The sequence below is a fragment of the Dreissena polymorpha genome, chromosome 14 (genome assembly GCF_020536995.1).
Source record: "Dreissena polymorpha isolate Duluth1 chromosome 14, UMN_Dpol_1.0, whole genome shotgun sequence".
Classification (NCBI taxonomy): Eukaryota; Metazoa; Mollusca; class Bivalvia; order Myida; family Dreissenidae; genus Dreissena; species Dreissena polymorpha.
Genome location: NC_068368.1, coordinates 3174045 through 3200166, shown reverse-complemented (window position 1 = coordinate 3200166; position 26122 = coordinate 3174045). Strand labels below are relative to the sequence as shown.

Below are 26122 nucleotides of genomic sequence, written 5' to 3'. Positions count from 1 at the left end.
TTCTTTCTGACAAAGCGTTCTCATGATAATCAGTAACCTCAGTCGAGGTCTAACAGTTTCTTCTTTCTGACAAAGCGTTCTCATGATAATCAGTTACCTAGAAGCCAAGGTCTAACAGTTTCTTCTTTCTAACAAAGCGTTCTCAGGATAATCATTAACCTCGGGCGAGATCTAACAGTTTCTTCTTCTCAATAAAGCGCTGTTAAAAAGAGTTGGGCTTACATATCCTGTTTCACTGCTTTCATTTATTGACATTGCACAGACGTCGGCTTCTTCATTCGGATTGAGTAAGCGAACACAGTAACGATTTTTCGCGACTAAGAAAAACTACACTTTATGTTAATTACACTTTAATTAAATATTGCAGTGTTGACAATAATTTTATTTGAATATATATAATGTGTACAATGTAAAAATATTCGAAAAATATCTGACAAGCGTAAATGCTCGATGTGTGTTAATTGTTATAAGTATGGCATCGAGAAGGCTTTAATGGATTTTTTTTAATAATGATAAAATAGCATTATAATGTAAGGCATCGTTAAAAAATCTATCAACATGAAGACAACAAAACTGTAACTTTAATATTAGTATTATTTTATTGACATTAAATATTGATTGTCAAATATCTTAAAGGGCGCGTACATGTTTAGTACAGCTGCTAGTATCGTATGCTATTATAGCGCTAAACGAATCAAATTTGTATTTGCAGAGGCCTTTTAAATGCAATTTATATGCCTGCACCTGGTAACCTATACCAGTAAACGACTTACATAAAATGGCATTTGTTTATTTTATCTTGTTGTTGTTTTCTGAGTTTTGAATCATCACTGTGTAAATTGATGCTATGGTGCAAACTTGTGATATATACCTTTATTCACATAGTACAAATTGAAGGTTGGCACTTTCCATCGCTATTTAATTAATGTTTAATTAATGTTTATTTCGTTTTTGTTGTTTAAAGATTCATTTGAGCTACAATGATGCGGCGTCTCATCAGGGTCTGCGCTGTTTGTTTAAAGGAATTCATGTAATAAATATTATAAATATAGAAATACATTTACTAAACATCCCTAATTTTGGAAATAAATTGATCCAATGTAGAAGGCCGGGAGAGTTCACTAGGCATAAATGGGTTAATGGACTTTTTATCACCTTGTATGTAAGGCGGATAACACTAATGGCCGTTGGTTGAGAGTTGAATGTTATCATTAACATAAATCCTGCTGCGTTTGTTTGACTACCGTAACAACTATTGAGATTAGATTGTTCGCTGTCACAGATACATCGTTAGGCCTCCACCGATAAAAATGTTTGTCACGAGCAAAATCACGCTGTATTCGTGCATAATAGATCGTGATTTGAACCGATTAAAAAAATGACCGAAAAGTGAGTTTGTGTTTAAAACTACTAAAAGAATCGTTCACATAACGGGAATTAATTATGTTGTAAGTATTCATCTAAATATGATGACAATTAATGTTTATTGATTTAGTAGATAATTAATGTATATTTCATGTTTATGAATTGAATGTATATATTATCAACGTCTGTATGGTTAACTTATTGGAAGCATTCGTATTTGTATCAGACAAAATATTATTACACGGTATGGGGTAAGCATTGATTGAAATGTTATGAGTTTCGTTGTTTGGTACTGAAATGAGGGGTCGAGGTAATGTGATGTTAACGAACACATATAGCCGAAACGTATGCAACATAATATAAAATAACTAATAAATTACTGCTTTATTTTAAAATCATTCACTTTTCACGAAAGGAGCGTGTTTCAAAATAAGTGTGTTTGCACTAAATTATCCACAAAATCAAAGGAAATAGGCTCTGAAACATAACTATATAAGATAAAAAGCTTGACACTAGATAATGATTGTTAATAGGTTAAAAGTTTAAATTTACCATCGTCTTGCGTTTTGATAACATCATAATGATGTAATATATTCAATCATATATTTGCGGACACATTTTGAATTCGATTGCTTTCAGTTCTTATTAAGAAATATATATTGTTTTTAAGATTATTTTCATACCCTCTATTTACTACGCTTCTTCATTTTTAACTACTTTTAAAGAAAAAGAAACGTTCTATGAAAACTAGTTTTGAAACGATGCATACTAGAAAAAATCTCAAAGGGATGAATGCTCACTATATTGTTTCAAATCTCAAAGGGATGAATGCTCACTATATTGTTTCAAATCTCAAAGGGATGAATGCTCACTATATTGTTTCAAATCTCAAAGGGATAAATGCTCACTATATTGTTTCAAATCTCAAAGGGATGAATGCTCACTATATTGTTTCAAATCTCAAAGGGATGAATGCTCACTATATTGTTTCAAATCTCAAAGGGATGAATCCTCACTATATTGTTTCAAATCTCAAAGTATTGAATGCTCACTATTTAATTAACCCATTTATGCCCAGTGGACTCTCCCATCCTTCTAAATTGGATCAATTTATTTCCAAAATTAGGGGTGTCAAGTATTTTAATTTTTATATTTAGAACATTTCATAAAAAAAATCATTTAAGCAAACAGCGCAGACCCAGATGAGACGCCGCATTATGCAGCGTCTCATCTGGGTCTACGCTGTTTGCAATGTCCTTTTTTCAGGACGCTAGGCATGAACGGGTTAATGGGAGTCGCATCTGCTTTAATTTTAACGCCTGACAACGAAGTTATTTCAGTATATCATTCCTTTTAAACTTATCAAGTTTCACTTTAGATTGTGACATTTCTTCACGTTTACAGAACAATACGTTTGTATAAAGAACATATCAATAGGTTCTCAGCAGGAACGCTAACTTGTCATTCTAGGATGCTTTTAGTATAACAAATAAACGTTTTTCAATCGAATTTAATCGGTTGTTCGAGACCATTGTTTATTAAATATACCGGGTTCTTGTTGTGTTACACCAATACTTAATAAATCATACGTTACAAATATGTCTTTACAAAAGACTTTCCAAGGAAGTAACCACACACACGTACTTATTGTTTACGTGTTTATGCATTGACTTAACAGGCACAAACGTAAGGTTTAACAAGCTATACTTGAAAACAAAACGCTTGCATGGTATATGGTTGGATTTTTTCGGACATAAAAAATAAAAATAATTTAGAACTTGACTGTGTATGTCAAGCAATGCCTAGCGTCTAGAAAAAAGGCCTTGGCAAACAGCGTAGACCAAGATGAGACGCCGCATGATGCGGCGTCTCATCAGGGTCTCCACTGTTTGCATAAAGAAATTTCTGTAAGAAATATTCTAAATATAGAAATAAATATACTAGACATCCCTAATTTTGGAAATAAATTGATCCAATTTAGAAGGATTGGAGAGACAACTAGGTATAAATGGGTTAATTTTAATCATGCGCCCTCGGGTCGTTTGTCACGTTTTAGCCCTTGAGTATCCAAACGTCAAACCTGCGAACAACATTCGAAAATGCGAAATGAATTTCGCTACATCGGAATCCTACATCGCGTTACTCGGTCGAATCGAGAAATAATCGTCAGTTTTTATCTCAAGTGGGGGTTCAATAAACGGCAATCTCAGCCGTTCTTTTTATTCTTAAATCAGTACATGAATCGATCTCTCAACAAATAAATATATTTTCAAACACATTTAGTAAATTTACAACACTCTTGAATCTTAAGATAACCTTTAAGGGCTTGCAATGGCCGTCTTGCGATTTCGTTAAACTGCAATTTTAACGCATAAACTCATATGATACTGTTTTCAACGCTTCAGATTTACATAAAGAATTTGAGCAATATGGTTTGTTGGAGAAACACCAATGTTCAACAATTCGGTTATGAACACCCATGTGCGTCTGTTTATGTTTGTACAATATTGTTTAAATAAAAAATACCACGAGCGCAATCTCTTAATCAAGCATTAAGCATTTGGGAAAATGAATGGTGTTCCCTTGCTTATATTACACAGGAATATGATTCAGTATCCGGTGTGTAAAAGGCAACAACGACATACATGCCACCGCATAATATATACATTTTATTGTAGTTATAATATATTTTAATAATTCAGTGTCGATATGAACTCTTGTTGAATTTACACAATGTACAAAGTATTCGGATATGTTCTGACCGCCGGAAATATTTAATTTAATTCTTATGGTTCTTGAAATGCCTTTAGTTGGACTAATTTTTTAACATATTTTTATATTTAGTCAGATTGTCATAGACAGGATCATTGGTCGTGTTATGTAATGTTGAAACCACAGAATCGTGACTTTGGTTCGGATATTCAAAGTTAACGCAGACACGTGACTCGTTAGTTTTAAGTAGTAGCGTCGACCCCTCGTGTGGTTGTATGTTTCACAAAAACTTGTATTGATTGTCAATTATCTTAATGGCCATTGACATGTTTAATGTAGGTGATTGCAACAATCATATACTGCTATGGCACAAAATGAATCCTTTTCTTGTTAAATAAAGGCCAATTTGATTCAGTCCCTTTGTCAGTCCCTGTTTTCATATAGTGTAACATGTACGATGCCTGCTTTTGAAGCTGTTCATCTCATCGATATTTTGTTTTCATATTTGAATCATCGTTGTACCGATAGTGTAGTGCAAACATGTGACAGAAACAGTTATGTAGCATGCTGGTCGATTCTGATTATTTGAGGTATGTTAATGCGTTGTCCTTGTTTATGTTTCATTTAAGAAACGGCGAGCACTTTTATTACAATTAATGACCAGGGTTTTAAGGCAAAAAACAATAATGACATTTTCTGTGAGTTTAATATTTTTAGTGTGATAATTTTGCTGATTTTGTTTTACCATAGCAATATTAACATTAGAGTGTTCGCTGTCACAGATATATCGTTAGGTCTCCACAGATAAACCGGTTCGCCACGAGAAAACAACGCGGTACGATTGGATCAAAAAACATTATTTGAACCGATTACAAAAATGATTAAAACGTGAATTTCTGCTAAAAAGCACACTGGAATCGAACAAATTGTGGAAATTATAATGGTGTTAGTATTCGTCTACATTTGAAAATTGTGAATGTATATTGATTGGGTAATTTAAATACATATTTTCTATATAGTATGTGCATTTACTTGTCATAAACAAGTTTGATTCTTTAAACTGTTGGAAGAATTCGCATTATGTAAATAATCAGGCGAAATGTCATTGTGTTTTGTTCATATTGATTTAATTGTTATCATGTTTATTTTTAGACATAAAGGGTACAGATAATCTAATACTGGAGAACAAGTAAAGCCAGCATGAAACATATGCTACATTGCGCACCAGTAAAACACTGCTTTATTTTAAAATCATTCGATTTCATTGACAAAACGTGCGTGTTTGGCAGCTTAATAACTGGACAAGATCATTATTATTTTTAATAATCATCTTTTTTATTTAATTCATGTTACACAATTATTTTATTGAATAATAAAATATGTTATCATCTCAATTTGAATCAGGTTAGTAATGGACACTACTTGGTTGCTTTTTAGATCTTAATGTATAAGGTATATACTTTGCTCAAACCATTTGGGCAAACGCTCTGAAATCAGATATGAAATGAGACGTTCAGAGGAGGTACTGTTAAAGAAAAAGTAAGTCCAGCATGAAGCATATAGAACATAATATTAAATAAATAAATACTTTATTTTAAAACCGTGCATTATTATTTAGGAAGCATGCATTTTAGAGTTATAAACAAATATATGGATGTCAAACGAATAATATATTTTTTATTAATAATCACCTTTACATTTCCATGTTTCAAGCTAGTTTAACAGATTGATGATATACATTATTATCTCCATTACAATCATGTTAAGTAATGAGAAGTTACTTGCTTTCAATTTATTTAACCCCCAAAATCAGAAAAAGGCACTCACACATATTATATAATATTACACCTCAGAGATATTGGTCCTTCTATATCTATATGACCGGTTTCAGTCTGTAAAATGCGATAGAGGAACCTAATAGTATATAAACCGGTCACTATTTTTGTATATGGACCGTTCGGGGTTACACACAACTAAATTTACACTGTTTTACTGTAAAATGACGTCATTTTTTAACGAAATGACGTCATTATTCCTGAGAAATTCTTCATTGTATTTCTTTTCAACAATAAACAATCGTACAACACTGTACAATGGTAAAGGGGAAACTGTTCGGTGTAATATAAGAAATAGTGAACTCCACTTCGGTCCCAATGGCATTATAGTGACCAGGCAGGCAGCCACAAACTGTATATGGACCTCAGCATACGGCTTCGGTCAATATACGGTTTGTGGCTGACTGGCTGGTCACTATAATGCCATAGGGACCTCAGTGGATTTTACTTTTTCGTAAAGATTGACATTAGATGACAGTTTTGCATATGTTTAAAGTTTACATAAAGTGTTATGAAATGTTGATAATAGTATTATATAAACTTTGAATCTCATATTTGCTTTCAAATTTACTTCAATGGTGAGTTATGCATGCATACAGAAACAACGTGTAATACATATAATACCCTAAATAAATGCAATACTACTACTTTTTTAACTATTTTAAATAAAAAGGAAATATTATATAAATTAATCATGTTTACCACACATACAATAATAAATCTCAAAGTATTGAATGCTCACTGTATTGGTTCAAATCTCAAAGGATTAAATGTTCCCTATATTGTTTCAAATCTCAAAGTATTGAATGCTGACAATATTGTTTCAAATCTTCAACAATATTGTGTTAAATCTCAAAGTATTGAATGTTCACTATATTCTTTCAAATCTCAAAGTATTGAATGCTGACAACAATGTTTCAAATCTCCAACTATATTGTGTTAAATCTCAAAGTATTGAATGCTCACAATATTGTTTCAAATCTCCAACTGTTTTGTTTTAAATCTCTAAGTATTGTATGCTAACTATTTTGTTTAAAATCTCAAAGTATTGAATGCTAACTATTTTGTTTAAAATCTCAAAGTATTGAATGCTAACTATTTTGTTTAAAATCTCAAAGTATTGTATGCTCACTATTTTGTTTAAAATCTCAAAGTATTGTATGCTCACTGTATTGTTTTAAATCTCAAAGTATTTATTGGTCACTGTATTGTTACAAGTCGCAGCTGCTTTAATTTTAATGCCTGACAACGAAGTTATTTCCGTATTCCATTCCTCTGAAAATGAAGTAAATCTCTTTAGATTGGGACATTTGTTCCGGTTAACATACATCTATTGGTGTAAAAATTAAAAACAATGTTGGAGGATCTCAGCAGGAACACTAAATAGTTATTATAAGTGCAACCTGCAAACTGAACAAATAAAACATATCAAACTCATTAACTACATGAATACACGTCTATCTTTGTAGTAAAACGAGATACCATAATGATCAATAGTTGCATTATGTGACAGTTCTATTAATAAATGGTGATTTCAATGCTCTATTCAGCCATAAAGACCTGTGTTGACGTTGAGAAGGAATTTTAATGTCAGACTGGCACAACCACACCATAACGTGTTCAGTTATGAACCTCATTGTTGGACACTGGATAACAAGCATGTTAACATGCGAAAATGAGCAAAACATTAACAAGAGGTTGCGAGCTTATGCTGTGAGATAACGAAATCAATGTCGCGATCTAACACATTTATTTCATGCCCTCGTATCGTTTTATAAGGGTCTATTCCCTTGCATATCCAAAGATCGAAAATCAAAAAAACGCTGGGAAAATGCGAAATCGTTTCGCATGCTCGCATCGTATTACATGGCCAGATCCGGACATGATCGTCCGGGAAGTTCTTGTCTTTTAAGCGAGATGTGGGATCTTTCGATTAATATATAATTGGCAACCTATTTTCAAACACATGTAATTTGGACAACGTTCTGAATAATCATATAAAGTTTAAGTTCTTGCAAACGCCGTCTAGAGCAGCAAATGTCGGAAAATCGCAATAAAACGCACACTCTCCCGCTCTACCTTTTCACATATTCAGAATATTAAATTTCTACTTGTAATTTGTGCTATATAGTTTGGTGAGAAAAACATGCAAAGAGTAATTCAGTTGTGTATACCCATCCTATATTATTCGACTTCGACTGTTCATACGTTTATCAATATTGTGATAATAATGAGGACCACCGTAGCAATCTTTTGTACTGCTATTATATCATGATACAATATAATATAACATGATACGTAAATTCGTCGTACGATCGCCGCAAGTCCTTTAGCTCAAAGGATTTAGGCCTATACTCGTATTTAAGAAAGCATTATAATAGTTTCAAAAAGTAATCAATTTTTGTTGTTTTTTTTATTTAGAGCCAAATGAAAATTTTGATATAACAAGGTTAATTACAATCACTATAATCAGGCATTTCCCCCAGGGTATTTAATGTAACATAACGCACACAAAACGCACATTTGGGGCATTGTTGGATTTATGTAATGATCGTAATTTGTACCACATTTCATACAATCTTAAATAGGCAGCCATCTGGATCAACAAATCAATAGCCTCGGGTTATAATTACCGGACACGAATATTTGCTTACCGTATGTGTCAATCTTCGGTCATTTCCGAATGTATTCGTTAGGTGTTCGTTGCATACGTCATATTTATGTTGCAGACACGTGACTTAACAAACGGCCATTCAGAATTGTACATGTAACAATTATCAAAGCTTTCGTTGTTTATATCTATATTTATGGGGAGTCTTACTTGAACGGCCGAACATACAAGTCGCATTTTTGCCGGCTTTTGCGGGATGGGCCAGTTGCGGGAATTGCATGTATCTTGTATTTGACAAACATTATGGAAACGTTGTGTTGTGTTAATAAGCAGAAATAAAACGCATAAAAATCAGAAATGGAATTTGTCTACGTTTATGGTTGTGTTACGGTACACAGACTTGTTTTAGTGCTCGTGACAATCAGGATTCGAATCGGAAGTAAAAACCGCTATACGAGAGGCCACGGAAAACGGAAAACTTTGATTAAGAGGTCAGTTTTTTCATTTATTATGGCAAACGGGAAGGGATTTTCAAAATTTATAAAGGTAGACATATAAAGTAAAAGGCGTCATGACAACGAATTTTTTTAAAAATCATTTCAGCGAATAATACGTAGTTAGATGTTCAAAGATGATAATAATAAATTATGTGCGAAGAAATTTTGCAAGTATCAAAATCAATACAGTTTTGCATTAATCGGTAAATGTTTCATAATATCGGTGAATTGAGAATAAAATGAATGAATAAATAGGAAAGTATTTGAGTTTTACATTATTTTATGAGTTATGGAAATAATGAAATTAGAGGCGAACAAATAATTTAGAATATTTAAATAATTTAATATAATTATTGTATTATTAGAATATCGAATTGTACAGGACTTATGTTTTTGCATATAATTACATTTTAATTTGTTGATATGTTGTAAATTTTTCATTTAATTAGAACGTATGAGGAAATGAGAATATAAGAAGAATATTACATTAAATTTGACATTATAGGAATATAGATATTAGTGGTGTATACATTTTTATTATTAAGGATTTTTGAAGAATTTTTAATATTTTTATATTATAATATAGAAAATTAGAAGGTAGGAATATACATTAGAAAGTATCCGAATTTTACGTCATTTTAAATACGATATAAACTAGGGACCTGTGCATAATTGAGAATTTAGAGACGTACACAAAATCAGTATACTTGACTAATTGCTTATGGTTTCAAGCATTTATAGCGTAAATAAATTAGGAATATAAGCACATAAATTAGAAAAGTAATTAGTAATATAAATTGCGAATGTGAATAGGGTTGATGTGTGAGACAGACAAAACAAATAATTTGGATATGTATGTTATGTATTTTGCGTATAAGTATGAGATGGTGGTAAATGTGTATATCTCAGGTCTTATGTAATTTAGAGATAGAATTTAATGTGCTTCTATCGTGTATGGCGCAGTTAAAATCTAACAATATGTGCGCATTGAATTTCTAATATTAAATGTGCCTTATAGTTTAACGATGCACGGATCTACGATTAATCGGCTACCCTTGCTGAAGGTTACATAGAGAATTAGTTTTGTTCTGTCAGTTAGCGTGTTAAGCTTAACAGAAAAGATCCTGCTATTTGCTTGTATGCATAGTGGACGAATGCTATTGCATTAAATATTTTATTAGCATGGCTGACTCATTAGCGTTATTTATTTCAGCAGAGACGCTTGTCAAAAAATCTTATTGTTATCCGCATATTTTCCGTCATTCGTGTGTGTGTTTATATGAATGTAGTTTTTTCCATTTAATTAGTAATTCAATAGTAAAAAACAAAACAAAAATTAAATCATAAAATAAAAAATAAATCAAATTAAGGGGGAAGGTTGTGTAACATAACGCACACAAAACGCACATTTGGGGCATTGTTGGATTTATGCAATGATTGAAATTTGTACCACATTTCATACAGTCTTAAATAGGCAGCCATCTGGATCAACAAGTCAATAGCCTCGGGTTATAATTACCGGACACGAATATTTGCTTACCGTATGTGTCAATCTTCGGTCATTTCCGAATGTATTCGTTAGGTGTTCGTTGCATACGTCATATTTATGTTGCAGACACGCGACTTAACAAACGGCCAATCAGAATTGTACATGTAACAATTATCAAAGCTGTCTTTCTTGAACGGCCGAACATTCAAGTCGCATTTTTGCCGGCTTTCGCGGGATGGGCCCGTTGCGGGATTCGCATGTATCTTGTATTTGACAAACATTTTGGAAACGTTGTGTTGTGTTAATAGGCAGAAATAAAACGCATAAAAATCAGAAATGGAATTTGTCTACGTTTATGGTTGTGTTACGGTACATTAAGCACAATGTGCCTACATTTCATAATCAACTTAGCTACCAGGATTGATAACTTTACTCAATTTTCACAGCAATGTACTTTCAATTAAAGGGGCAACAGCTTTCTCAATCATCAATAAAATCAAAGAATATTTTAACCAGGAAAACATCTTTTGAAATGAAGTTTGTTTGTGTTATTTTGATATCTCTGAAGTACTTTTGATCTCGATTTAAATATATCGGACATGCGACAACAAGAAACTTATTAGAAGGTACCACACAACCACTCAGACATCAACTGCAGCTCTTTTCTCCTATTGAGGGATGTGCTTGATTAATTGCGCCCCAGAACAGTTTTAAACGATATATATATTTCACAACTCGTGAAAGATCCTTTAGATATATATTGTATATATATATGTTGTATATATATATTTAAAGGATCTTTCACGAGTTGTCATATAATATCATATTTTATTAAACGAGTTCAGGAATTTTGTTAGTAAGAGAGCCTTTGGCGAGTTTAATAAAATATGGTATGATATTACAACGAGTGTCAGATCTTTTTGATCACATGCTTTTAAATGAGCAAATTAAATAAATATCTACGCAAGCATAATGATAAATCCAAAATGTTGTTAACATTTCGTGACGTAATTTGACGTTGCAACGTAATTTCAGCAAAATAACAAAATGCAATAGGTCAATAAGCGAAAATTAAGCCAATGAAAACGCTTTAAAATGTTGTATTTCACATGTGTAATTTTAAAGAAAATATGTAATGGTTATATTACATGGGAAACAGTGTATGGCATGTGATAAAATAATCAACAATATTTATTTAAGTGCCAACAAGACAAATCAAAGCATGTGACCGCACACGGTGTTGATAAAGTGGTGTTATAAATCACCGATAAAAATCAACTTGTTGTAATCTGCGACATTGATACCTAATGTGTCCCGATATTTTTTTTATTTGAGCGATACGGATCGAAAAATGTCCACACGATGTCAGCTGCTATAAGGGGCATTATCTGATAGTTTAACATTTAAATATGAACCTACGATTTTGGATCACTTGCATGCACCCCCCCCCACTTTCGCCTTTCGCTTTACACTGTACTGTTAGCCATTGGTCTTAGATCAGCAATACTGATCAATATGATCGCACACAATTTTTTTTTTTTTTAATATTGGGGTCAGCTGGAGGTTGAAGTGGCACATGCTCCATGTTCCCCCTCTCCCCTTAACCCATTTATGCCTAGTGGACTCTCCCATCTTTCTAAATTGGATCAATTTACTTCCAAAATTAGGGTTGTATAGTATATTTATAAATATATATATTTAGAATAATTCTTACAGAAATTCCTTTAAGCAAACAGTGCAGACCCTGATGAGACGCGGCATCATGCGGCGTCTCATCTGGGTCTACACTGTTTGCCAAGGCCTTTTTTCTAGACGCTAGGCATGAATGGGTTAAATTCATGCATGTATTATTTAAAACTCTATTTGCAATGAGAGTAAGCTGCAAACACGCCAGCAGGAATTATTATCGCGATTTTAACTCATTTATGACTAGTGGACTCTCCCATCCTTCTAAATTGGATCACTTTATTTTCAAAATTAGGGTTGTCAAGTATATTTATTTATATATTTAGAATATTCCATAAAGAAATTCCTTTAAGCAAACAGCGCAGACCCAAATGAGACGCCGCATTATGCGGCGTCTCATCTGGGTATACGCTGTTTGCAATGTCCTTTTTTAGAACGCTAGGCATAAATGGGTTAAATCGTGTATTCAAAATGTCGCGTGAGCATACTTAGAGATTGTGAGACCGCGAGATTTATTTTAAAATGTCGCTTTCCGGTTGCAAACCCCTTAATAGTTCAATTTGGTACACTATAATTACCATTTATGTAAAATAAATTGTGTGTTGCGAAGAAAATACTGTATTAACGATTTAATATTTGTTTTCTTATGTGTACGCCATAGTATTGTTCAACGTGCATTTTTCGTGTAATAACTTACGGTGCAAACCGTTTTGAGAATAGTTTTAACAATAATTCTATTAATATGTCTTTATTATCAACAATAATGTACGATTGTGTGTCTGTATCATATAATACATACCTTACTATTTATAGTAAAAAAATTGTACAGTTTTTCATGCTATTATCACCGTTGCGGGGCGATTATAGATATTCGGCCCTAGGGCCGATTATTTATAATCGCCCTCAGAATGTTTGCGCGTTACGTCAACGTCACCCGTAACGTCATCACTTGACCAATATGGCCGCGACGGAGAAGACGTTAGAAGCGCTCGCCAATAGAATAATGGATTTAGATTATATTATAGAGAAGAATCATGACAAGCATGTATCAGTAACCGCTGAAGACACGTGAAACGTTTTAAGGACTGGCTAGGCCGTGAAGACCAAGAACAAAACTTTGAATAGATGCCACCAAGGGAGCTTGACATGAATATAGCTCGATATTTCATGAGTGTTAAGCATAACAAGACCAATAAGGATCTTGAACCTGGGACTCTGAAAGGAATTCAGGGCAGTATGAAGCGATATCTGAGTGATAAGGACTACCCCCATGATATCATGACAGATAAACTGTTCAAGCATTCCAGGGAGATGCTTAGAGCTAAAGGTGTCGACCTGAAGGAGAATAGCCTGGGTAATCGGGCGAAGAGGGCAGATCCTTGCACGTGGGATGAGATACAGATGCTCTACCAGAAAAAGCTTCTTGGATCAGGTAAATTTCGGAATCTAAACATTAAAGTCACTTAATAATACAGATTTAATATCAGCCGATTTAACTGTCAAACAAATCGTGCTGTTGTATGTAGCCTAAATTGTTTATATCGCACCACGTTAACAAGGGGAATCACTCCGATACTATAAACAAAAAGCTAAAAATATACTGCTCAAAACCATTTCGAATACATTTTATTCTTGTTATGCTATCTTTGATCTACCGTCACGATTTTAATATATTTAAAGCCTCTATTAAATCTGCTTCGAAATGCAAATACAGATTTCAAGTAGACTACAGTACATGTATGTCATCCATGCTATATTTCGACTTTCACTTTCAGTTTCACCTTATTTTCTTTTTCAGATTCTGCACAATCGCTTAATTATCAATGTTATTTGGCTCAATAATACCATGCATTTCGGATTGAGGGGACGCCAAGAACATATAAATATGCTGTGGGGTGATTTGGAGATGGGCAACTTGGCAGATGGAACTAGGTACGTGTCCTACACGGAGAGAGCCACAAAGACTAGGAAAGGCATCAACACAGATCCCAGGATGTTCAAACCAAAGATATTTGAAGAACCAGGTATACATCTTTTTAAAAGTAAATATAAAATCAAACTGTCAAAATATGCTTTACTGGTTGTTCCCACTAAGATCACAATGAACATGCCCAGCAAGATCCTGTTCGTGGCTATGGGGGGAAACAGCCAAATGGGCCAAAGGGCTGAAGTTGGGATGGCTGCATGCAACCAAAATATTAAAAAAAAAAATTTCTCTACATGTGATCCACATTGCCCAGTAAAGATGTATCTGAAGTATGAAAGCAGAAGACCTTTAAATGCACTTCATCCAGAAGCAAGATTTTATCTTGGAATTAACCACCAAGCAAAAGCAAAAGACCAGTGCTGGTTTGTGAACCAACCAATGGGGAAAATAAAATAGGATCTTTGGCGAAACAAATGCGCGAGAGCGCTGGATTTACAGCCCGCCATGTTAACCACTCTGGCCGGAAAACTTTTATTTGCAATCTTTTAGATGCTGGCTGTCCTCCTACTGAGGTAGCACAATTGTCTGGCCACAAGAATCTGATGAGTCTCAACTCTTATCATGCTATCAGTACAGAGAGACAAAAAAACATGTCTTCAATTATTCATAAGAATTGCTCTGCAACATCAACTTGTACTACTGTCGCGTATGACAATGAAATGTCTGACGCAGAAATACTTAGACTGTCTCAAGAAATGGACCCAGTGATTGAGCAAACGCTTCCAAATATTAATTCTTATGAGCAAGTCCCAGCTTGTAATGATCAATCTGTAAATGTCATTGATTTTCCAGTTAGACAAAGCCCAGGTGGAACACTTAGTTTCCAAAATTTGAAAAGCCCAAGGGACATGTTTTCAAACTGCACATTTAATGGCCCAGTTAATTTTGTTTTCAAAAAATAAGAAATTGGTGTCAAATGCTGAGTCCATTGTATCAGCAGTGTATAGACTGCAAAAAAGAATGAATTGTTGAACTTCAGCAAAACAGATTTGATAAAAAGAATATGATATTAAATGTTGTGCGTTCAGTTTGAATTTATTACATGTTGCCAACTGTTCGACAGAGCCTTTCAATTTATTATTTTATTTAATAAATTCAACATTAAAAGACACTGCTCTTTTTATATACTGTATATATTGAAAAAATGCATACTTGGAAATGTCTTTGAAAAAATACACATAATAAAAAATGTTATTACAATTTAATGTCAAAGTTTCTTTGTTTATACCAAGTAGCAAGTAAAGGCCCCCAAAAAATGGCTTTTTCTGCTTTGAAAAATATAGGGTCAGTAGGTAACGTAGAAAATATTTTTTTTATTTTTTTTATTGACCTAAGTGTTTATTTTTAGAAAATAGACTCTCTTGACCTTTGTTATTATCCTACTTTATGTTTACAATGCTCATAGACCCCTTCTCAAATCAATTAATGCTGTAAAAACCAAAATGCCATGAAAGAATATGTCAAATTCTAAATTTTGTTTGAAATAACTGGAGTCTGGGGAAAAAACGGTCGGTCTGGGTAGCGGAAAAAAGCAATTTTTTTCCCTTATTGAAGCCTTTGTGAAACAATTGTTTGTTTGCGGAAACAGTTCGTTAAAATTATTTGTAAATTTAAGACTGCAGTAACGAAATTTTCAAGGCTACAACTGGAGATGGAACCAAGAACCTTGACTTTCTAAGCAATCAGGACCACATATACAAAACAAGGTCATCAAATTATCTTTGACAGTTGTCAAAGTTAACAAATTATCAACCTTAATCCTAACCCCAATCCCTAACTAGAACAAAAACCCTTACCATAAACCCTACTGTAAATAGTACTAAACAACTATAGTGAACGATCAATTTGGATCGAAAGGCTTGACATGGTTGGAACCAGGGACCTTAATTGATTTCTGTGTGATCATGCATGATTCAATGGACTGTCTATTTAGTTCAAGGTTAAAACAAATAATAATTGACAATTTCATTGAATGAATTTACTTACCCAAGCAGCATGTAGATCTATATGGCTAAAATTGGCTCTTGTTTTGACAATATTCATGAAAGTTATTCAACACTGTCATTGATAGCACAGTATCCTTATTACATGTAGATATTGAGCAAATAAAGTGCACTAACTGAAGTAAAGCATTGCCTGGTTTCGACTACAGGACAAAGGGTTACCTCTGTTAACTTTTAAGCTCGTAAACCATCAAATTATTTCACAAATCTCCTCTTTTTTTTTAGCTCCTTCCGCAAAACACGTAAATGTCTGTGTCGTCGTAAAATTATTATGTGTGTGCGAATCACAATTTTAAGGTTACACAATACAGTTGAATCTCAAAACCTGTGCCCATCTATAATTTAGTATAAAAGTAAGATATGTATTATAGACGTTAATACACGGCTGAGCCGGGCCGGGCAGTGATAATCGGCCCTAGGTCGCAAACGGTCCGTTATGCTGCCTGCGGACCGATTATCACTGCCCGGCCCGGCTCAGCCGTGTATCATCCTCTAAATCTTAGAGTCCAAGTTCACGGAACATGATTACATGAAGTTTAATCGGGTATCATTTTACTTATTTCACTATAGCATTGATAAACCATGCATTATTTTTTGTAATGCTCCAAACAGTTTGATGCGATTGGAAAAAAATACATTCCTTTAGGCGTGAATAATACATAGCGATGTGTGTTTTTCAATGTTCAACCCAAGGATAGAAAAAGTTGAGAACACGAAAACGATCCGAACTCGTAATATGAATGTCGTGCAGCAAAATTTTGCAACGTAATTTCGCAAAATGATATCGCGCACTCACATCTTGTCCCCATGTTATCTTGATGTCTAATCTGCAAATTTCGAGAGACTTTTTCAAACACAATAAAAGGGCGATTAAAATTGCTTAATCTCATTTCAAATATATGCCATGGTGAAAAAAAAACAGAACACACATTTAAGTAGGTTACAACATAAATACGGATAATTGCAAACAAATATAAAACTTTGAAACATAAAAACTATTTTCAATCACATAAACATGTTGCTTTTTCCAATAGAAATATGTTGAAAGAATGACTATAGGATATATAAGTAAATACAATATAAAAAACCTTTCATTTTCGAATACCAACTTAATATTTAAAGCAAGAACAACAGTTTATCAAATTCACTCTATACGGGAATAAATTTGCAATTATTAACCTTTTTGTGATAACATAGTTAAGGTATATACCGAATGAGATTATACATCTCATGACCTTCACTCGAATGCATTTCCTTCTACCATTGGTTGAATTCCGCTTTTTGACATGTGAAGGCAGCAACGCTTATTTATTTGATAACGACTTCTTCATTTCTTGGGCCACGCTTCTTCGATTTTACTTCTTTAACATTTATTACGTGTAATCATTACAAAAATATCACACGCAAAATTAAAAAATGGGATAGTCCAAAGACCTATCAATATAAACACAAAGACCTATCAATATACATGTATATTGATAGGTCTTTGTATATTGATAGGTCTTTGGATAGTCTGATGTATAAAGATCTCCTACCCGTCTATTCTATGATAATCAGTAACCTCAGTCGATGTCTAACAGATTCGTATTTCTAACAAAGTGTTCACAGGATAATTAAAAATCTTTAAGACCGAAGAGGAGTTATGTATATGTGACTTTCGGATAGCGCACAGGTGTTCAAATATAAAAACTATTAATTCTAGATAAGGACGCCGGAAGAAAACCTGATACGATTTCCTTACGGTGAACGACGCGCGTGTCGTTCAAAACAAAAAAAAATCCTCAAAACTAATATTCGATGTAACTAGTTTCGCATTAAGTCTCATTGAAAACATCCCTTCTCTCACTAAAAGTCGCAAATACCAAAATATCGCATATGGTCTCAAATATTAGATAATTTGGTGGCAAAAATCATTTAATTCAGATTCAATTTGAAATAACAGTTATATGTAGATAAAGAGCGACTTTTACACGATTTAAATTAATTACCACGCTCGGAATACATTTGCTGTATGTACATACACGTTAAGTGTTACATCTGGTGATATATTGCGTATCGCAATATCTGCGAAAGGATGCATATTTAATACTTTATACTAAACAGATAAGACAGAACTTGGTCGATTATTTGTGTTATGTAGAATTTTAGCACTGTATGTACGGACTTACATCTAAATTGTTACGGTATTTTGCGTCAATACATTCACGTTTAGCATAAAAGTGCCAGTTAGATAAATTTGTCGCAATATTTCTTTTGTTGTCATTATTTGCGCAGCTGTTTGAATAAATAATTTAATATTGATGCTGTGTTAATTATTTTCAGAGATCTATCATTTTAAGGAATTGTATGGTGTTTTCTCTTCTTACAGAATTGCGAGATAGCAGCAACAGCAGGGGTCAGCATCATGTCAAATGTCACCAGATACATAACTCTGTTTGGTATCGTCGCTTTCCTTGGGACGTGTATGTACTTGCCTGGAGAACAACTTTACCTTACAAAACGTTACAAGATTTATAAATCAAACTTCATCTGGTAAGGATGTTTCAAGCTTTTATTCGCATGACGTTCGTGAGCAAATTCGTCTCGTGACGAAAGGCTTCGATGTGTTCACCCAAGGCTATAGACAGAATGTTAACATAAGAGCGAGCTTTCAGACTACGCCTCACTATGAAAATAACCCGATGTTTCATGTTAACGGATATAATATTACAGACGAGACACTATACCTTTTTGGTTACATGGGCAAAAACAATTCCACGAGTTCAGTGAGGTTAAGCGGGCTTTCAAATTTGTTAAATATCATTAAACCATATATAAAACAAGACAATACATTAAAACATATATACTTACCACACAAACATTATTTTCATCATTCCAGAATAGTTACTGATGTAAACTGCAACGCTATATTCCATGGAGATATAAATGAAATAAAACGTTCAGAGAACATTACACAAATTAGAAACTTCCTGTATCCCCAAAAGTACTCAGAAATGACAAAGAATTGCTCATATTTTAAACGTCTGCGTGGATATATTAATCATCATTTAACAGAAGTTGAACGTGACTTTCCAATAGCGTTCAGTCTTCTAATTTACAAAGACATTGAACAATCGGAGAGACTTTTACGCGCCATTTACAGACCACAGAACTTTTATTGCATACACGTTGACTCCAAAACAGATCAAGCCACATACGATGCTATGTCTTCAATTGCGAGGTGCTTTGATAACGTGTTTATGACATCAAAACGATTTAACGTTCAGTGGGGTACAATGACCGTTCTCGAGCCAGATTTGCTCTGCATGGGAGAGCTTTGGAAAAAAAGTTCAGCGTGGAAATACTTTATTAATCTGACTGGACAAGAGTTTCCACTGAGAACAAATTACGAACTTGTACGCATTTTACAGGCATACAATGGATCAAATGATATTGAGGGAACTTTCAAAAGGTAAACTAAAATCAACGTATATTTAGTTTTCAAAGAACTATGTTGTAAAGTTTCGTTTCACATGAAATCCCTTTACACAGTTATATACCCCACCCTTACACCGCAACACATCTCTAACGTACATGAACGTTTATTTACAAACATGAAAACATAGTTGTATTTGGGCACGATCCGACCAGGACTCATAAATACCCTAACACTATGTAAGAGACTAATACATAGTGCCAGTAACGCGGTCTTGATAGTTTCCAGACTATACTTACAGGGTCAATATAAAAAACGGGGTCTGTATACTTTTCCGCGTTTTAGACATCTTTAATTACTTTGTAGGGGTAGGGGATGTAATGTTCTCAAATTGCACAATAAGGTCTTATATCGAAAATAACAATCAGGTCTTAAATTGATATTTTATATACCCCGCAACTGGCCATATATATATATATATATATATATATATATATATATATATATATATATATATATATATATATATATATATATATATATATATATATATAGTTCGTTATATTTTCTTTCTCAGCTTAAAATGAAGCTCAAGGAAGGATCTATATCGGGATTAAATTAAATCTTGGATCACCTACCACCTTGTAACCTTAATACTTTACGTGTTTTAACCATAGAAATACAAACTAGATACGGTCAGTGAACTGTTCAATACGGCACGTTCAATAACAATTTTGATTTGTTATAGTTGTCATATCAAGCTGATCTTCTGTTTTGCCATCAATATAAAAAATAGTGTTAATTTAAATAATAAACCGTTTCCGCTTAAAATCAATGTTATTAATCACGATAGATATTTTGAGAAATACTGAACTTATTTTAAGCAATATTGAGTTGCTTGATTTGCAAACAGTTATGTATAGGAAAAGGAGTCAAGAAACTCTGACAAAATTCAGAAAAGTTAAGCGCACTGTTCTCCGACAGCTTGAGTTATCTTTCCATCACCAACATCATTGAGTTATCTTTCCATCACCAACATCATTGACATTGGTCTTCATTTATTAAAAGAAAAAGTGACATTGGTCTTCATTTATTAAAAGAAAAAGTGACATTTGTCTTCATTTATTAAAAGAAAAAGAAAATCGTGCGCAATCTAGGCAATCCGAATTATATTATATGAACATTCATTAATTATCCAAATACTGACATGCACATTATTTGTTATGTGTTTATATACTAATTATTAATCGATCTCGGTTTTTTGGCTTCACAAAGCATGTTATACTTGTTTTAAATTGAGTAGTAGATATAGTATTTAAAACAATGATCTCTTCACAGTATTCGATATATCTGCATTATTTCTTTCACACATCACAATCAAGTGTATCGAACACTATGAAGAGGAGAATCAAATAAAGATAAAGATTTACGTTCTGATTAAAATATGTTCATACGTACATCAATATGGGTTTAATTTATCAGACATTCTAACTGATTTCAGAGCCAACAGGGATCGATGGCAGAAGGCCGGTGCACCACCACACAACATCACGGCGTTTAAGGGGTCTGTGCATGTTGCGGTCAATAGAGGCTTTGTGGATTTTTTACTGCACGATCAGCGAGCCCATGACCTCTTAAACTGGACGCGACAGACGCAGGTGCCCGATGAAACGTTCTTTTCTACGCTCAATCATAACCCTCATCTTGGTGTACCGGGTTCTTATTTAGGTAGGTGCGCAAGTGTTTATCAACTCGGTTCATCTTCAGTAAACAACACCTAGCAAAATGGAATTGCACTATATTTCGGTAAAGATAAGACACCATGTATAAATAAAGACAGATTCGTTATTGCCTTTCGTGTATCACTATAGCCTTTTCCGGGACATCAACTAAAACAAAGCAACGGCGCATCAGTGGACCTGTGGAGAGTGTATACAATCAAAAGATTTGATTTCTTCATTTGTGTTTTAATGAAAAATTATTGTCATACCGTTTTGATGGCATTGGCTGATCTAACATTATTCATATTACACCTTATTCTAATTGCATCGGTCCTTATTGTATCGTGACGTTAACATGAAAACCAACTTAATAAGTGCTGCACAGTTTATGATTTCAAATCTTTAAAAGTTTGTATTGATTTGCTGTTTATTAACGACCATTTCAACAATCATTCTCATGATTTCTGTATTTTATTGATAAGTATGTCATGTTCACTCCATCATTCCTGGTGACCGGCCCTTGGCGTTTTAGAGTTTTCTATCGATGATAATTAAAGTGGCTGCAATCTGTACTATTATTACTGATGTGACTCGGAAATTGACGATGATACGAGGGAATTGATGTTGAAGCTGCGGATTTTGTATACTGCAGTTGAGTCAGTAAGACGGCCGTATGTTCGCTAATGGTTCTTGAAAACGTATTTAGAAAATACGGTTGGTGCAAACGTCCCGGTTGCAACTAGACAGAACTATAATCATCTTAAACAGAAAATATAAAACATGACAATTGGAAGTGTTATATATTGTTAGTGTATTGCATTCAAATCTATTTTGAAACCCAACACATTGGCTGTTTAGCAGAAAACTTAGCCGTAAATTGAAAAGAAGGTAACGTACACAAACAAAAACTAACGTTTTAATCGCGAATCAGACTATATATCTGACTAATTTAGTCATATGTGTATATCTTAATGTATTTGACAGATAATATAACATGCATCTGTATTTTCCCTAAAAAACAAAAAAGAAACAAATTTAGAATATCTTTAATCAATTACCAAGCAAGGGAGAACTCAAACAAAGCGCTTTTCAAAACGGTTCGGTCACAATTGGACCATATCGTAATCTGACTTTAGGAGATTTTTATACCAACGTCCATACATGTTCATCAACTGTGTCAGACCATCCGCCTAGTGCAAGTTTATATTTGCGAACATGTTTGAGAACCAATAATGCTCAATCTTAAAGTTGTGTTTCTAGAACATAACGTAGATGCACTTGATAATTGCCACTTAAAAGAATAATGTCCAATATTTGCCTCAAATGTGTACATTTTATTATGTTTACAATGTAAAGGACATATGATTTATCAGTGAAGTTTGTGTTTAAAATATGATCACACTGCAGGGGTACCCGAGACGGACGATGCAATAAAGCCATTCATGGCGCGATTCAAGGATTGGGGCGAAAGAGAGTGTCATGGCAAACGCGTTCGTCTCGTCTGCGTCATAGGAACAGGAGATCTGCCGGATCTGGCTAGGAGCAAGAAGCTCTTCGTGAACAAATTCCACCAGAACTTCCATCATTATGGTTACGATTGTCTTGAGGAGCTCATCGCAAACCGCACCCGAGATATTTACCTCGGCGATCTCGCGTTTGATTCCAGATATTACGGGACTTTTGGCTTTGTTAAGAACAAAATATAATGCAACATGGAAAGCATGTTAGTTTGCGTTTAGTTGTATGCGTTAATTTGTATTAATAATTATGTAAATGTGAAATAAATGAATTGTTTATATATATTATATTTACATTGGTTGGAACGCTTTAAAACAATGAATCATGGATATATTTAAGAAATAAAAAAAAAAGGATATTGATTATAAAAAAAAATTATTTTGTTTTTTCATCAAGTTCAATAGCTAAGGAAATATGATGTGGTATTTACATATTGCATTTTGTTAAATGCGTTGTAAATTTTTTTGTAAGATAAGCCATATTGTGAAACCAAATATACAATGATATCTTTTCTTCACATCATGCTTAACGCATTTAAACTTAGTGGACTCTCCCTTCCTTCTAAATAGGATCAGTTGAAGTCGTGTAAAAGCCGGATCAGCTGATTTTGCGTTCAATTTAAATATAAAAATAGATTGTTTTACAGATTTTAGGAAAATGTGGTATGAAAAACAGAAAAACAGGTTACTGTCCCATCGTTTGGAATATATCAGGCTCGGCATGAATAAAATAACGGCTCGGCAAGCCTCGCCGTTATATTATTCTTATCCTCGCCTGATATGTTACAAAACGATTCGAAAGTAACCTGTAATTATCTATATATGCATAACAATCCATTTTTTATATTTCAAATGTAAGGATCCCCGCTGATTTTGCTGATCCGGCTTTTACACGAATAATCGCTTATTTTAAACATCGAATTAAAAAAGTTGTTTGCACTACAAATGGGAAGAGTACACCCGTTTTAATTACAAACGTATTGAATTGGAGATCAGGAATGGACTGCAGCGACAAATATAATCGAAGAACATACGTCAACGAATAGTTTGGAGACGCAAATTTGTAGAGTGTGTCAATATAAACATGAGCGTGTTAATTCGTTTAAATAGTTGAGGATTAGCATACAGTTATCATTTGTCTTGACTTTCTGTGCAACACTTGCGAGTGCAATTACTTTATTGATACTTAAGATTTATTTCCAATTGATGACGTCATTTAACTTCTGTAGTGCAGCCTGTGGTGACTTTAAAAAAATAAACGTTTTTGTGATTAATAACTTTAAACTAGAATAAAATATGTACGTTCCTAGTATCAAATTGCTTGTTTTGTTGAACCTGATTCATGTTGATAGAAATTTTTGACTTTATTGCAAATCCCACGTAACTCAAAACATTGACTGATATAAGAACTTTCTGTTGACCATGAAAAAATATATCAGGCAACGTTATATCAGGCATATATCAACACGGTGTTATGATAATTACAGATCTCGGGATAAGTCGATTTAATTCGAATAACTTTTAAGGTTATCATGATCATCCTCATGCCGAAGAAACACTTTTTAAACTGTTTAAAATATTATGTTTACATACTACACACAAGACATTACACATAAGTGTAAAAATGACATATTTATTTGGGTAAATGTGATAACAATGACATTAAACTTTAATTTGACACCCGTCTTTCATCGTAATGCACGGTTCCCACATTATAGACACCATAGGTATCAATCGATACTACCACTTATTAAATAATAATTATTTGTGCAATTTTAAAGGCAAATTGAGCACTGTTGGCATGTTATTTAAAACGTTGGATTTGGAAATCATCATTAAACAAAAACACGTGTTTCAAATGACATTTTAGTTTAAATTATATTATATATGTAGTGCTCAATAAGATAAATCTCACCTTTGATTTCAGGTCACACAAGTGAACATTTCAAGTCCGCATTCAAATCGCTCAGATCCCATTTTAATTGAGGCGAATAAACTACGATTTGAAATCTTGAACGCCGAGCACGCGAACAGGGTCAGCCAGTGCAGATACTAGCTGACAAGCTGGTTCACTTTCCCGTACTGATAATTATGCCATAGGGAATATATATAAATATAATATATCCCGATATAATTTCCTTTTCCAATCGATAATTCCTTATCGACACAATAATACTATCCGCATACTTACTTACTTAGTCCTCTTCGCGCATATTGGCGCATAAGGCTTCCACCAAAGCTCGCCAATGTACCGGACCTTTGCCCATGTCCGCACCTGGTCCAGCTCCAATATTCCTTCCTCATCTCCTTTTCAACTGACCGGCGTCATGTCTCTTTTGGTCGACCTCTTTTTCTACATCCAATTGGTGTCCATCGCATAGCAACCTGAACCTTAGGAATGGCTGTTTCCTCCATCCTTTGAACATGACCAATCCAGCGCCATCGTTTGCGCTTGATCTGTGTTGACATTGGGGTTGTACCTGTTTTGCGGTGGAGTTCAGTATTGAATATAGTGTTTGGCCAGAAGATTAAGAGAATCCGCCTGAGACACCTTCTTTTAAAGACATCAAGCTTGAAGCAAATAAGCTTTGTAACTTTCAAAGATTTTGAACCATGCAGCAGGAACGAAAGTACGTTAGCCTTGAAAATCCTGATCTTGGTGGTATAATTTAGCTTGGAGGACTTCCAGATGTTCTGTAATGCCGCATAAGCACCTCTTGCTTTGGATAATCTGTAATTGACATCTTCTGAATTTCCGTCACTTCTGATTTTACTCCCAAGATACAAAAACTCATCTACTTCTTCAATAGCGCAATTGTTGATGGTAACTGGTTGCTCTGTTTTGGCGTTTAATCTCATCACTTGTTTTGTTTACTTTGATATTGGGGCCAATCTGCTTCCCAAGAGAATCTAGCTTATCCGTTTTTGTTTCGATGTTTTGGTTTCGTTGGGCGAAATGCGTGATGTCGTCAGCGAAATCAGGGTCTTCCAGTGTTTCTGTGAACGTCCACTGGAGTCCCTTAACTGCATCCTTAGTGGTTTTTTTCATCAGCCAGTCGATGCACAACGAAAATAGTAGAGGGGACAGTACACACCCCTGCTTCAGGCCTGTCCTTATCTCAAGGTACTCTGTGAGAGTTGTTTCGCAGATTACTTTAACACTGAAATCTGAATAAAGCATTTTGATGACAGAGATAATCTTGCCTGGGATTCCATAATGGGCTAAAATCCTCCATAATGCTGGCCTGTTCACGCTGTCGAATGCTTTCTCTGGAAGTCAATAA

At 33.9% G+C, this 26122-nt stretch overlaps 2 protein-coding genes across 4 annotated transcripts in view; both read left to right on the top strand.

Annotated features, from left to right (window-relative positions):
• The first annotated feature begins 1275 nt into the window (after window positions 1-1275).
• The window catches only part of LOC127858756 (beta-1,3-galactosyl-O-glycosyl-glycoprotein beta-1,6-N-acetylglucosaminyltransferase-like), a 311044-nt gene continuing 286197 nt past the window's right edge, over window positions 1276-26122 (top strand). Inside the window, exons 1-2 of the mRNA XM_052396028.1 lie at window positions 1276-1389; window positions 8933-9014. The gene's annotated coding sequence lies outside the window, so the exon portion shown is untranslated. The remainder of the gene's footprint in view (window positions 1390-8932; window positions 9015-26122) is intronic.
• Window positions 1288-24147, top strand: LOC127858754 (beta-1,3-galactosyl-O-glycosyl-glycoprotein beta-1,6-N-acetylglucosaminyltransferase-like). Of its 3 annotated transcripts, XM_052396018.1 has the most exons (7): window positions 1289-1448; window positions 13221-13627; window positions 13994-14219; window positions 18554-18647; window positions 19064-19636; window positions 21102-21328; window positions 22729-24147. In XM_052396018.1, the coding sequence occupies exons 2-7, from the start codon at window positions 13586-13588 to the stop codon at window positions 23025-23027; spliced, it is 1461 nt and encodes a 486-aa protein (XP_052251978.1). In that variant the 5' UTR covers window positions 1289-1448; window positions 13221-13585; the 3' UTR covers window positions 23028-24147. The 3 variants fall into 3 exon arrangements, with proteins under 3 accessions (XP_052251979.1, XP_052251978.1, XP_052251980.1); XM_052396020.1 differs by lacking the exon at window positions 19064-19636; XM_052396019.1 differs by lacking the exons at window positions 13221-13627; window positions 13994-14219 and having other exon boundaries at window positions 1288-1448; window positions 18554-19636.

Bases quoted from the DNA above. Each gene is read 5' to 3' on its own strand.
- LOC127858754 (XM_052396018.1), top strand. From the start codon at position 13,586: ATGAGATACAGATGCTCTACCAGAAAAAGCTTCTTGGATCAG. The intron at 14,220-18,553 runs GTATACATCTTT...CTCTTCTTACAG, and splicing joins AAAGATATTTGAAGAACCAG to AATTGCGAGATAGCAGCAAC. The intron at 19,637-21,101 runs GTAAACTAAAAT...AACTGATTTCAG, and splicing joins ATTGAGGGAACTTTCAAAAG to AGCCAACAGGGATCGATGGC.